Source organism: Heteronotia binoei, chromosome 17, assembly GCF_032191835.1.
Source record: "Heteronotia binoei isolate CCM8104 ecotype False Entrance Well chromosome 17, APGP_CSIRO_Hbin_v1, whole genome shotgun sequence".
In the NCBI taxonomy this organism is placed as follows: domain Eukaryota; kingdom Metazoa; phylum Chordata; class Lepidosauria; order Squamata; family Gekkonidae; genus Heteronotia; species Heteronotia binoei.
This window is the reverse complement of record NC_083239.1, coordinates 55,759,264-55,773,180: the sequence shown is the minus strand read 5'-3', so window position 1 is coordinate 55,773,180 and position 13,917 is coordinate 55,759,264. Positions and strand designations below refer to the sequence as shown.

General features: G+C 54.2%; 1 protein-coding gene across 2 annotated transcripts in view; it reads left to right on the top strand.

The window, feature by feature from the left end:
• MARK4 (microtubule affinity regulating kinase 4) overlaps nt 1-13,542 on the top strand; it is a 67,920-nt gene extending 54,378 nt beyond the window's left edge. The window contains exons 13-17 of one of the 2 annotated variants that reach the window (XM_060258384.1): nt 183-286; nt 5,970-6,239; nt 9,138-9,217; nt 11,146-11,190; nt 13,206-13,438. In XM_060258384.1, coding sequence (XP_060114367.1) covers nt 183-286; nt 5,970-6,239; nt 9,138-9,217; nt 11,146-11,190; nt 13,206-13,270 — 564 coding nt within the window. In that variant the 3' untranslated portion in view covers nt 13,271-13,438. Of the gene's footprint in view, nt 1-182; nt 287-5,969; nt 6,240-9,137; nt 9,218-11,145; nt 11,191-13,205 lie in introns of both variants that reach the window. The other variant, XM_060258385.1, reaches the window with a different exon arrangement.
• The last annotated feature ends 375 nt before the right edge of the window (nt 13,543-13,917 follow it).

The window sequence follows — 13,917 nt, the reverse complement described above, 5'->3', positions numbered from 1 at the left end:
TGAAGGGTGGGATATAGATCCAATCTGTTCTTCTTCTTCAAAGCCTAAGACTTCTGAATTTTCAGGTCCCCTCGCTGCTGGGGAAATCAACGACTGGGGACCCAAAAGGCTGTCTGACTTTGGACTAGGGCTGCCCGCTGCTCGTGAGGATCTCCTAGCCTTCTCTCTCTGTCTCGTTGCAGAATAACATCCCCTCGAGTATGATGACGCGAAGGAACACGTACGTGTGCACGGAGAGGCCCGGTGGGGATCGCCACTCGCTGCTCCAGAACGGGAAGGAGAACAGGTGAGGTTTGGAAAAAGCCAGCAGGGCCAGTGCTGGGGGGCGGGTTGGCACCCGAGGCAAGCTGCCCACTAGTGCCCTCCCCCCCCTCCCCCCAAAAAATTAAAAAACAGAATTGTAGGAGAAATGAAGAGACTTGAAACTATTTACATTTTTAATTTGCAGTTTTTTATTTTAAAGGTTTTTTTATAAAAATTGTGAGATTAAGCAATAAAAATTGTGAGAATACTGCTTGATGCTTTTAGCTGGAGGTGCCAGGGATAAGACCTTCACATGACCGTTTCTTGATTTTAAAAAGTTTTATTAGCTTCAGAAAGAAAAAAGTAAGGGCAGGGAATAGGGGGAATAGAAGACAAAGTACATATTAACCTTGTTCTGCATAAAGTTACTTTCAAAAAATACAAGCCTACATCTGCAATACTTTCTTAAGATACATAAATGGTCACATATTATTACCTCTAGGCTAAACATCATCAACATTTTGATATTTTATATTATAAATCTTTTCGTGAAAATATCTATTAAATTTGACAATTCCAATAAAGGCAATTTTGTAATATGAAATACAGGAAAAAAGCAGCACATGACCGTTTCTACTTGATCCTTTTAGTTAGAGGTTCCAGGGACAAGACCTTAAGAACATAACATAAGAGAAGCCATGTTGGATCAGGCCAATGCCCCATCCAGTCCAACCCTCTGTGTCACAGAAGAACATAAGAGAAGCCATGTTGGATCAGGCCAGTGGCCCATCCAGTCCAACACTCTGTGTCACAGAAGAACATAAGAGAAGCCATGTTGGATCAGACCAATGGCACATCTAGTCCAACACTCTGTGTCACAGAAGAACATAAGAGAAGCCATGTTGGATCAGGCCAATGCCCCATCCAGCCCAACACTCTGTGTCACAGAAGAACATAAGGGAAGCCATGTTGGATCAGGCCAGTGGCCCATCCAGTCCAACACTCTGTGTCACAGAAGAACATAAGAGAAGCCATGTTGGATCAGGCCAGTGGCCCATCCAGTCCAACACTCTGTGTCACATAAGAACATAAGAGAAGCCATGTTGGATCAGGCCAGTGGCCCATCCAGTCCAACACTCTGTGTCACAGAAGAACATAAGAGAAGCCCTGTTGGATCAGGCCAGTGGCTCATCCAGTCCAACACTCTGTGTCACAGAAGAACATAAGAGAAGCCCTGTTGGATCAGGCCAATGGCCCCTCCAGTCCAACACTCTGTGTCACATAAGAACATAAGAGAAGCCCTGTTGGATCAGGCCAGTGGCCCATCCAGTCCAACACTCTGTGTCACAGAAGAACATAAGAGAAGCCCTGTTGGATCAGGCCAGTGGCTCATCCAGTCCAACACTCTGTGTCACAGAAGAACATAAGAGAAGCCATGTTGGATCAGGCCAATGGCTCATCCAGTCCAACACTCTGTGTCACAGAAGAACATAAGAGAAGCCCTGTTGGATCAGGCCAATGGCTCATCCAGTCCAACACTCTGTGTCACATAAGAACATAAGAGAAGCCATGTTGGATCAGGCCAATGGCCCATCCAGTCCAACACTCTGTGTCACACAGTGGCCAAAAAAATTATATATTTTTATCCATTCCTCTCTTGAAGCTGGCTATGCTTGTAGCCGCCACCACCTCCTGTGACAGTGAGTTCCACATGTTAATCACCTTGTGCATGTGAGAAAGATGCTCTACCGCTGAACTATGGCTCCCACCCCAGGGCTCTGTTAAAGTAGAGTAGGAAGGATGAGAGGCAGCAGACAACTTCAACAGGAGCTAATTTTTAGAAACTGTCATTGGCTCTTCTTCAGCTTTTACAATGGCTTAATTTATCCCTGCTGGGCTCTGAGGAGCAAACTGCACAGGGGCCATCCACTTTCATGTTTCCCGGGTCTGTAAAAACTAGCCAGCCAGCATTTGCACTGCATGAAGCCTGCTCTCCATTGGGGATGGCAGGCTCCAAGGAGCACACATGCTGTGCATGGTGAGAGGGGGCACCTCACAGCAGCCCCTAGGCAAGGTGGCACTCTAGACGGCTGCCTACTTGGCCTACCCCCACACGCCAGCCATGGAGCTGGGAGGCAGCGATTGGTTTCCCCTGAGCCCCCGACCGGGGTCTGCTCAATTTGGCAACTTTCCAATCCACATGGCCCTGGGCAAGCCTGGTTCCTCCTGGGGCTGGAGTTGTGTTCAGTGCAGGGAGAAGGAAGGGGGGAGATGCCGGTTCAGAAGAGGCATAGGCTGCTTGGGAAAGGGGAGCAGAGAAGCCCGGCTTGGGGATGGCACAGACTCCGTGCCCACCTTGTGCCAAGGCAAGCGTGGAAGAATCTGGGACCTCTGTGCCAGGGGCAGCGCTCCAGCCAAGCGACTGCTCGGGGTAGCGGGGGAGGAGAGGACGGCAGCACATCACAGGGGCTCAGCTCCCTCTCGGCTGTAGGCTGCCCTTGCTCAGCACAACCCGCCTCCGCCGGCATACAGAATGCTGAGCTAGACGAGCTTGCTGGGAAAATCCGGCACACTTTGGGGAGGACTTTGTTGGCACCAGAGGGGGCAGGGGGCAGAACGGGTTCTTCTTCTGAAGATCGAGGCCTTGTGAGGCTTTGCTGTGCCCTCTCTTCCTGAGCAGCAGGCCTTGACACCTCTTCCCCCACCCCCGTTCCCCGCCACCCATTCCTGTCCCTTCCCACGGACTTTGGCTCCCTGCTGGCCCCCTGCCCAGTTTCCACTGCTCTGGCTGCAGCTTGCCGCTGCTGGAGCCCCAGGGAGAGGCCGGCATCTGGGTGGCCCATGTGAGTCCAGGTTCTGGGAGAATCCAGGGCAATGCTCTGGGTGGGGGAGGGATAACCCTCCTTGGACAAGAGGAGATCGTACCGTAGCATCTTGGCTCAGGCTGAGTCGGATGAAGACGGAGGAGGTTCTCTATCTGTGGAGAGCCAGTTTGGTGTAGTGGCTAAGTGCGCGGACTCTAATCTGGGAGAACCGGGTTTGATTCCCCACTCCTCCACTTGCACCTGCTGGAATGGCCTTCGGTCAGCCAGAGCTCTGGCAGAGGTTGTCCTTGAAAGGGCAGCTGCTGTGAGAGCTCTCTCAGCCCCACCCACCTCACAGGGTGTCTGTTGTGGGGGAGGAAGGGAAAGGAGATTGTGAGCCGCTCTGAGACTCTTCGGAGTGGAGGGCGGGATATAAATCCAATATCTTCATCTCCCTCACAGGGTGTCTGTTGTGGGGGAGGAAGGGAAAGGAGATTGTGAGCCGCTCTGAGACTCTTCGGAGTGGAGGGCGGGATATAAATCCAATATCTTCATCTCCCTCACAGGGTGTCTGTTGTGGGGGAGGAAGGGAAAGGAGATTGTGAGCCGCTCGGAGACTCTTTGGAGTGGAGGGTGGGATATAAATCCAATATCTTCTTCTACCTCACAGGGTGTCTGTTGTGGGGGAGGAAGGGAAAGGAGATTGTGAGCCCCTCTGAGACTCTTCGGAGTGGAGGGTGGGATATAAATCCAATATCTTCATCTACCTCACAGGGTGTCTGTTGTGGGGGAGGAAGGGAAAGGAGATTGTGAGCCGCTCTGAGATTCATAGTGGAGGGCGGGATATAAATCCAATATCTTCTTCTTCTATCTGAGCCGGAGTGGTCCATGGGGGGAGATCCCTCTGCTGGCTCTTGACAGGGTGTCACTAATATCGGCCCCGAAGGTCAAGAGCTTAGGTGTGCTCCCGCAGCCCTCTCTTACAGTGGAGGCCCAGGTAGCAGCCACTGCTAAATCTGCCTTTTTTCATCTTCGGCGGCTGCAGCAGTTGGCCCCTTTCCTGGAGCATGCTGATTTAGCAATGGGGATCCATGCTACGGTCACCTCAAGAATAGATCACTGTAATGCTCTGTACATGGGGACCTTGACGGTGACTCGGAAACTACAGCTAGTGCAGAACGCTGCAGCACAGTTGTTAACGGGGCTCCCTTGATGGGAGCACCTTCGGCCCGTGCTGAAAGAGCTGCGCTGGATACCTATTTTGTTCTGAGTCCATTTCAAGGTGTTGGTATTGACCTTTAAAGCCCTCTATGGACAGGGGCCTGTCTATCTGCGGGACCGCCTTTCTCCACATGTTCCCCAGAGAGCACTGCGTTCAGGGACAAAGAAATCTACTGTCCATCCCTGGACCAAAGGAGGCTAGGTTGTGTTTGACACGGGCTAGGGCCTTCTCGGTGGCAGCACCAGAACTGTGGAATGCTCCATAAGAGCCCTGCAGGATCTTTCTACTTTCCGCAGGGCCTGTAAGACCAAATTGTTCCAACAGGCCTTTGATACCTAACCGGGAGAGAACCGCCCCCCCCCCCCCCATCATTATAGAGCTACTATGTGGTCACCATCAGAAAAGAAGAACTCGCTTATATTGCAGTGATACAGCACCACGAAATGGTTTTAAATTGTAACTGTGTTTTCTTAGTTTTAACTTGTAAATATGAATGTTGTTAGCTGCCCTGAGCCCGCTTGCGGAGAGGGTGGGAGAGAAATTTAAAGCAAGTAAATAAATAAAAATGAATACTCTGTATAGCATCAATACTTTGTTTTAAATTGTTTTAAATTATAATTTACCGTCTTACTATTTTATATTTGAAATTGAGATGTTGGTTTTTATATGATTGTTAGCTTCCCTGAGTCTGTTTGGAAGGGGCGGGTTATAAATGGAAAGTAAATAAATAAAAAATTAAATAAATAAAAAGGGGCTGTGGGCAGAAATGCACATGGGTAAGAAAGAGGGGCCCTGCATTTGGCCTTTTGTTTTTATTCTAAGATTCCTGCTATCTCCTGTAGACGAGGAGCTTTTCTTTCTTATCCCAGTGTCTAATAGTAGTTGCCAGGTGGCTGCATGAAGGCACTCTGTACATGCCCAGAGGACCCTTGACTTTTGTTAGCATTTCAAGAGTTTCCATTTCAGGAGCTGGTGTGGAGACCAAGTCCTATGAAGGAAGGTTGAAAGAGCTGGGCATGTTTAGCCTGGAGAGGAGGCAGCTGAGAGGTGATAGAATCACCATCCTCAAATACTTGGAAGGGCTGTCCTATAGAGGATGGTGTGGAATTGTTTTCTGTGGCCCCAGATGGTCGGATCAGAAACAGTGGGCTGAAATTAAATCAAAATAGTTTCCGGATCAACACAAGGAAGAACTTCCTGACCGTTAGAGCGGTTACTCAGTGGAACAGGCTTCCTCGGGAGGTGGTGGGCTCTCCTTCCTTGGAGGTTTTTAAAGAGAGGCTAGATGGCCATCTGATAGCAATGAGGATCCTGTGAATTTAGGGGAAGGTGTTTGTGAGTTTCCTGTATTGTACAGGGGGTTGGACTCAATGACCCTGGAGGTCCCTTCCAACTCTGTGATTCTATGAACTTCCTGACCATTAGAGCGATTCCTCAGTGGAACAGGCTTCCTTCTTGGGAGGTGGTGGGCTCCGCTTCCTTGGAGGTTTTCAAACAGAGGCTAGATGGCCATCTGACAGCAATGAAGATCCTGTGAATTTAGGGGGAGGTGTTTGTGAGTTTCCTGCACTGTACAGGGGGTTGGACTCGATGACCCTGGAGGTCCTTTCCCACTCTAGGATTCTGTGAATTGAGCCCCGGGTGAGTTTCAGTTCTTGAGCCCTGCTCTCAACCACCATTTTTCTTCCCCCCCCCCCCAGCTCTGTTTCCAGCCGCGTGCCCCCCGCCTCCCCCTCCAGCCACAGCATCGCCACCTCCTCCACTTCTTCGGACCGCACCCGGCTTTCGCGCGGCACCAACATCCGCAGCACCTTCCACGGAGGCCAGGTGCGGGACCGCCGTGGGACCGGCGTGCAGAACGGGCCCCCCACCTCCCCGACGCTCTCCCACGAAGCCACGCCCCTGCCGCAGAGCCGCAGCCGGGCCACCTCCAACCTCTTCAGCAAACTCACCTCGAAGCTCACACGGAGGTGAGTGGTGCGGCGCTGGCCGGCCGGGGTAACAAAATGCTGGCTGTCTACCTGCTCTTTGCCCCCGCCCCAGGTTGCCCTCTTCCCCACCCCTTGCTCTCTCTCTTCCCTCACCCCCCACCCCCCGGTTAGTTAGTGGCTTCAGTCACCAGCACGTTCCTACCCAGAAGTGGCTGCCTTCACCGAGCCCCCCCACTTGTGGGTCAGAGAATGGGACCGTCCTCCAGGGTATCTCCTTCCCGTCTTCAGCAACTAGTCCCCTACCTTTCCTCCAAGGTACAGTGATCTAGCAATGGTCACTTCTATGTTAGGCTACTGCAGCTTGCTTTACGTGTGGCTACCCTTGTACCCGATTCATAAGTAGCAGCTAGCGCAAAACACAGCAGCACATCTGCTGTGACGTCTCCGTGGGCACACATTCAGCTGTGTTATGCCAGTTGCACTGACTGCCGATAGAATTCTGGATCCGCTTCAAGGTTTAGGTCCTACCTTTACAGCCCAGTGTATCTGCAGGATTGCGTCTCCCTATATGTTCCCCAAAGGACTCTGCACTCGGCATCTACTTGAAATCCCCAGCCTGAAAGACATCTGCCTCACCTTGGCAAGAGCATTTTCAGCCTGGTGGAATGAGCTTCCAGTGGAAATCAGGCCTGTAAAATGGAGCTATTCTGCTGGGCCTTTGGTTGAGGCAATGGAGATCTAATTAATCTGGCCTGTCCTGCTAAAGTGGCCCTTTGAATCCAATGGTGATGATTCTACCATCCTAAGAACTCAAATCGTTCATGCCTCTATTTACTTTGGACACCATAAGTCTCTTGGGAAAGTTTCTGGGGGGGGGAGAGAGATTGCTCCAGAATGAGCTAATTCGGACCCTGCTCTGAGCCCCTGGCTATCTTCAAAACACAAAGCCCCTCTTGGGAAGGCGTCTGGGGGTGGGACGTTGCCCCTCCGGTTGGGCTTGCAGGGGAAGAGGGGCTTGCGTGAGCAAGAACACTGGAGCCCAGCGGCTCCTTCCGAGGAGAGCTGCGTCAGGTTGTCTTTATCCTGAAATTCTCACTGACCATCGGTGGCGGAAAGGAGATCTCTGGTCACAGCTGATGTAACAGTGACCCAGTCGGGTTTTCGAGGCAGGTGACTTTCAGAGGTGGTTTGCTGTGGCCTGCCCTGTTACAGGAGCTTGGTACTCTCCCACTAGCCAGTTTGGTGTAGTGGTGAAGTGTGCGGACTGTTACCTGGGAGAGCCAGGTTTGATTTCCCCCACTCCTGCACCTGCTGGAATGGCCTTGGGTCAGCCATAGCTCTCGCAGAGCTGTCCTTGAAAGGGCAGCTTCTGTCAGAGCTCTCTCAGCCCCATCCACTTCACAGGGTGTCTGTTGTGAGGCGGGGAGGTAAAGGAGATTGTGACTGCTCTGAGACTCTGAGATTCAGAATATAGGGCGGAATATAAATCCAATATCATCATCAAGAGAGCCAGTTTGGTGTATTGGTTAAGTGTGCAGACTCTTATCAGGGAGAACCAAGTTTGATTCCCCACTCCTCCACTTGCACCTGCTGGAATGGCCTTGGGTTAGCCATAGCTCTTGCAGGAGTTGTCCTTGAAAGGGCAGCTGCTGTGAGAGCCCTCTCCAGCCCCACCCACCCCACAGGGTGTCTGTTGTGGGGGGAGAAGATAAAGGAGATTGTAAGCCACTCTGAGTTCAGAGAGAAGGGCGGGGTGTAAATCTGCAGTCTTCTTCTTAGCAACCAAGACTAGATGAGCTTGGGGAAGCCTGGGACATCCAGGTTAGGGGCAGACAGAAACAGAGGTGGTTGGCCCTTGCCTGCCTCTGCGTAGCAACCCTGGACTTCCTTGGGGTCTCCCATCCAAATACCAACCAGGGTAACCCTGCTGGGCTTCCGAGACCTGTCTAGCCCGACACCCAGGCCAGGCCTCTGGCCGTCGTTTTAATTTAAAATTTCCCCTGAGAGACAAGCAGTTTGTCCGACGCAAACCGTTGCTTGTGCTCAAAAGCAACTTCTGCATTTTTTTTGACGCTTCCGATAAATGTGTGCCGCTAGCGGACGCATTGCCAGCCTTCAACAATGCCCCCCTGCCTGGTGGTTTTCCTGGCGGTTGCTTGAGAAGACACCTAAGAAGGCGCTCTCTTCAGCGGGAATCTTGGCTTCTTCGTTGCACAGACTGTGGCCATCTAGCAGAACAAGCTTCCGGTTGTCTGTCTGTTTGCTGCTCCAAACCATAGATGTTGTACTAATATGCCTAGCAAGGAAGCTCGCTGCTTGCTTAACCCACGCACGCATACACACATACATATCTGCATGCGCAGGGATCCCCAACATTTTTGAGCTCATGGCTTTCCAACATAGCCTGATGGGCACAGCAACAAAATGGCTGCCACGCAATGGCTGCCGATGGAGGCGGAGCCAGCCACAAGATGGCTGCCACACAATGAAGATCTTCAGCCACACAATGAAGATCCTTGTGCTGCGGTGGCAACTGCTGCTAAAGCAATGCTTTAAAAGCAGTGTACTGCCTATCAAATCTTTAGCGGCCAATCAGAAGTCATGCTGGGCAGACGACCCACCTGGCCCCACCCGCTTTCTAAAAATGCATGATGGGCAAGAGAAAAATGGTTGCTGGTTGCCATGATGGCCACAGGCACCGCAGTGGGGGGCCCTGATCTAGAAGCTGCCCGAGGGGCAGGGAGAACAGACCCCTGGGAGCCGACGGGCCACGAGAACCAGCCACGCCCCACCCTAGTTGGAAGCCACCAGACCCCTGCGGCTGCGCTCCTGATTTCTCTGCGGCAGGGAAGGGATTTCTCTCCAAACTAACCTCTCTTGCTTCCCCTCTGCTCCTCCTCCGCGCCTGTTTTCACTCTGGCTTTTCTCTGTTTTCAGGGTCACTCTTGACCCCTCTAAGCGGCAGAATTCTAACAGGTGCGTCTCGGGCGCTTCAATGCCTCAAGGATCTAAAATCAGTAAGTTTGGCTGCTTTTTTTCCCCCCTGCTGAGGGGCAACGCCTGCCCTCCTCCTGTCTCTGCTGTCTTTGGCCGCCTTCCCTCTTTCGCCTCCCCTCCCTTTTCTTGTGCCTGTACAGAAAAACTTGCTTCCTTGGCCTTCGGTTTCGTTTTCATAGGGAGAAAGTTGGCGAGCCTCAACTTCACTGCTTTGGACAGTGCAGAGTTTCTAGGGAGGGAGGGTGCCTGGCTGGGGGCCCTGCTTTTCACCAGGAATCACCTTCAGTCTTGTAAGGGAGGAAAGGCTGTCTGTACAGGCTCAGAGGCACTCTTTTCCTTAAATCCCCAAAGCCTGGCACTGATAGAGCCTAGCAGAATTCTGAAGCTTAAAAAGAGCTTGCCTAGGCTGGGTATGTATTTGTCGCGAGGGGATAGCGTCTGAGTTTCCTGGGGTCATGTGTGGATTGGAACTCGGACCACGGCGTGGCACAGTGCCATAGAAGAGAGCCTCTGTATCACCCAGGAGCAGAGAAGAGGGGGCCCATACTGCATCTCCCACCTTGCAGAGCTGGTTTGGGTCCGGGTGGGAGAACTTCTCCTCCTCATTCTTGGGTGTGCTGCCTCAAATTCCTCAGGGGGAGAAAGGTGAGGTTTCCGTGCACTAACCTGAAACCTCTGGCAAAGTCTGGAGAGGCTGGGAGCCCAGAAATCGGTCCACCCAGGGTAGATTCTGGCTCCTCCAGGTCAGCTTGGGAGATGGGGCGGCTGCCCCCTGCTTGACTCCTAAGAACATAAGAGAAGCCATGTTGGATCAGGCCAATGGCCCATCCAGTTCAACACTCTGTGTCACAGAAGAACATAAGAGAAGCCCTATTGGATCAGGCCAGTGGCTCCTCCAGTCCAACACTCTGTGTCACAGAAGAACATAAAAGAAGCCATGTTGGATCAGGCCAATGGCCCATCCAGTTCAACACTCTGTGTCACAGAAGAACATAAGAGAAGCCCTATTGGATCAGGCCAGTGGCTCCTCCAGTCCAACACTCTGTGTCACATAAGAACGTAAGAGAAGCCTTGTTGGATCAGGCCAATGGCCCATCCAGTCCAACACTCTGTGTCACAGAAAAACATAAGAGAAGCCCTGTTGGATCAGGCCACTGGCCCCTCCAGCCCAACACTCTGTGTCACACAGTGGCCAAAAAACCCAGGTGCCATCAGGAGGTCCACCAGTGGGGCTAGAAGCCCTCCTACTGTACCCCCCAAGCACCAAGAATACAGAGCAGCCCTGCCCCAGACATAAGAACATGACAGAAGCCATGTTGGATCAGGCCAAGGGCCCATCCAATCCAACACCCTGCGCCACACAGTGGCCAAAACCCCAAGGGCCATCAGGAGGCCCACCAGTAGGGCCAGGACAGTAGAAGCCGTCCCACTGTGGCCCACCAAGCACCAAGAATACAGAGCAGCCCTGCCCCAGACATAGGAATATGACAGAAGCCATGTTGGATCAGGCCAAGGGCCCATGCAGAGTGTTGGACATGTGAGCCCAAACCCATCAGGAGGTCCCCCAGTGGGGTCACAACTGCAGAAGCCTTCCCACTGTTCCCCCCCGAGCTCCAAGAACACAGAGCATCCCTGCCCCAGACAGAGTGTCCCATCTGTGCCTTGAGGCTCATAGCCACCGACGGGTCTCTGCTCCACATGTTCATCCAAACCCCCCGCTCCTCGAAGTTGCCTGTGCTTATAGCGTCCACCACTTCCTGTGGCCAGAAGCTCTTGTGAGCGGAGATGGAGGCTTTTGAGCTCCCAGGACAGCGAAACCAGAAGGCTGGGCCTTAGCAGAGATGGTCCGGTAAAGGCCAAGCAGCCAAGGGGGCTGGAGGAGGGAGCAGCCCAGAGACCCCGCCCATCTGGCTCCTGCCTTCAGCTCCGCCTTCCTTTTTCCTTCCAGGGTCGCAGACGAACCTGAGAGAATCAGGGGACCTGCGCTCACAAGGTACGTCTCTGGTTTCTTTTAGCAGCCCCTGGTCCCTCTGCAGCTTCCTCTGGGCCGCCCCCCACCCCCTTAAAACTGTGCCTGCTGCTTGGATAACTTGTACCCAAACACGATGTGGAAGTCCGTGCAGACCTGCAGAAGAACCACATAAAATGTTGGCTTCCGGGGAATCTGGTCTTCTCAGTAGGACACAGATGGGCTTCAGAGCACGCAAGGGGGGCATGGTGGACTTGCGGGAGCTTGCACGGCTGACTAGCAGTGTGGGGCAGACCTTCACTGCCCTCTGCAGCCCTTGGGCTGCCCTCCTCATGCACAGGAGGAGAGTTGAGCATGCAGCGTGGCAAGCAGCAAAGGGGTGGGAGGCTGGGCTGAATCATGCCTGCTGCAGCGCCCGCCTTTCGTGGGTGCACCTAGCCTCAGGGCTCTGGGCACCTTCCTTCACGTATGTTTAGGGCAGGGTCAGTTAAGCCCTGAGAGGAACATCGGAAGCGCCCTGCTGGGTCAGACCAGGGAGGGTCCACCTAGTCCAGCCTCGTTTCTCACACAGTGGCCAGCCAGTTCCTCTGGAGGGCCAACAACAGGGCAGAGAGGCCGAGGCCTTCCCCTGAGAAGAACATCAGAAGAGCCCTGCTGGGTCAGACCAGTGAGGGTCCATCCAGTCCAGCCTCGTTTCTCACACAGTGGCCAGCCAGTTCCTCTGGAGGGCCAACAACAGGGCAGAGAGGCCGAGGCCTTCCCCTGAGAAGAACATCAGAAGAGTCCTACTGGATCAGACCAGTGAGGGTCCATCTAGTCCAGCCTCCTGTCTCACACAGTGGCCACCCAGTTCCTCTGGAGGGCCAACAACAGGGCAAAGATGCTGAGGCCTTCGCCTGAGAAGAAGCTCAGAAGAGCCCTGCTGGGTCAGGTACCAGTGAGGGTCCATCTAGTTCAGCCTCCTGCCTCACACAGTGGCCAACCAGTTCCTCTGGAGGGCCAACAACAGGGCAGAGAGGCCGAGGCCTTCCCCTGAGAAGAACATCAGAAGAGTCCTACTGGATCAGACCAGTGAGGGTCCATCTAGTCCAGCCTCCTGTCTCACACAGTGGCCACCCAGTTCCTCTGGAGGGCCAACAACAGGGCAGAGATGCTGAGGCCTTCCCCTGAGAAGAAGCTCAGAAGAGCCCTGCTGGGTCAGGTACCAGTGAGGGTCCATCTAGTTCAGCCTCCTGTCTCACACAGTGGCCAACCAGTTCCTCTGGAGGGCCAACAACAGGGCAGAGAGGCCGAGGCCTTCCCCTGAGAAGAACATCAGAAGGGTCCTACTGGATCAGACCAGTGAGGGTCCATCTAGTCCAGCCTCCTGTCTCACTCAGTGGCCACCCAGTTCCTCTGGAGGGCCAACAACAGGGCAGAGAGGCCGAGGCCTTCCCGTGAGAAGAGCATCAGAAGAGCCCTGCTGGGTCAGACCAGTGAGGGTCCATCTAGTCCAGCCTCCTGCCTCACACAGTGGCCACCCCGTTCCTCTGGAGGGCCAACAAAAGGGCAGAGAGGCTGAGGCCTTCCCCTGAGAAGAGCATCAGAAGAGCCCTGCTGGGTCAGACCAGGGAGGGTCCATCTAGTCCAGCCTCCTGTCTCACACAGTAGCCAGCCAGTTCCTCTGGAGGGCCAACAACAGGGCAGAGAGGCCGAGGCCTTCCCCTGAGAAGAATACCAGAAGAGCCCTGTTGAGCCAGACCAGTGAGGGTCCATCTAGTTCAGCCTCCTGCCTCACACAGGGGCCAGCCAGTCCCTCTGGAGGCCCAACAACAGGGCAGAGAGGCTGAGGCCTTCTCCTGAGGTTGCCTCCTGGCTGCCTTTGAATGCGGAAGTTCCTTTTCATCCCCTTGATCCTCAACGTTCCATCGGAAGGGTTTTCAAAGGCGGGCCAGCCAAGGGCACGCACAGCACCTTTTGCCCCCGTTTACGAGACCAAGCCTGTGACTAACGCAGCGCCAATTGTGATGCAAGAAACCTTGTCTCTTCTCTGCCCGCAGTTGCAATTTACCTTGGCATCAAAAGGAAACAGAACCCCGGCTGCTCCGATTTACCTGGAATGTAAAGCTCACCAGCACCCGCCCCGCCGAGGCCATCCTGGCCGCCCTGCGCCAGGCCACGGACGCTGCCAGCTGCTGCTGCCTGCAGACGGAGCCCTTCGTCCTCTCCTGTACGCACGAGAAGAGCCCCAGCGAGCAGCACTGCGCCTTCGAGGTGGAGGTGTGCCGGCTGCAGCGGCTGGGGGGGATCCACGGGGTCCTCTTCCGGCGCCAGGCGGGCACCTCGCTGGCCTTCCGGGGCTTGGTGGCCAAGATCACCGACCAGCTCCAGCTCTAGCGCCACCCCGGATGCCCCTCTGCTGCAGCGCTCCACCCGCCGGCTGGGGAACAGTGCCAAGGGAGGGTTCTCGACAGCCCCCTGTCCTCGCGGGGCCAGGACTTGCCAAGAGCCAGACTCTGGGACCCCGTGGAAAGAGGAGCTGCTTCGAAGGGAGGGGGCTGTGCCACCCACCCCCCCAGCTGCATGAAGGATGGGGGAAAGGGGGGGAGGGGAATCCCCAGGGGGGTTCGCTGCGGGGTGCTTTTCTCTCTTGCTCTCCCACGTGTGGCAGCCCCTCTGTAGGCCACAGCAGGAGGGGCCCAGGTCTTGTGACCCATTTCCTGAGCTTCAGAGGGGAGGAGGGGCGGTGGTGTCCCCCAGGGGGTTTGGTGG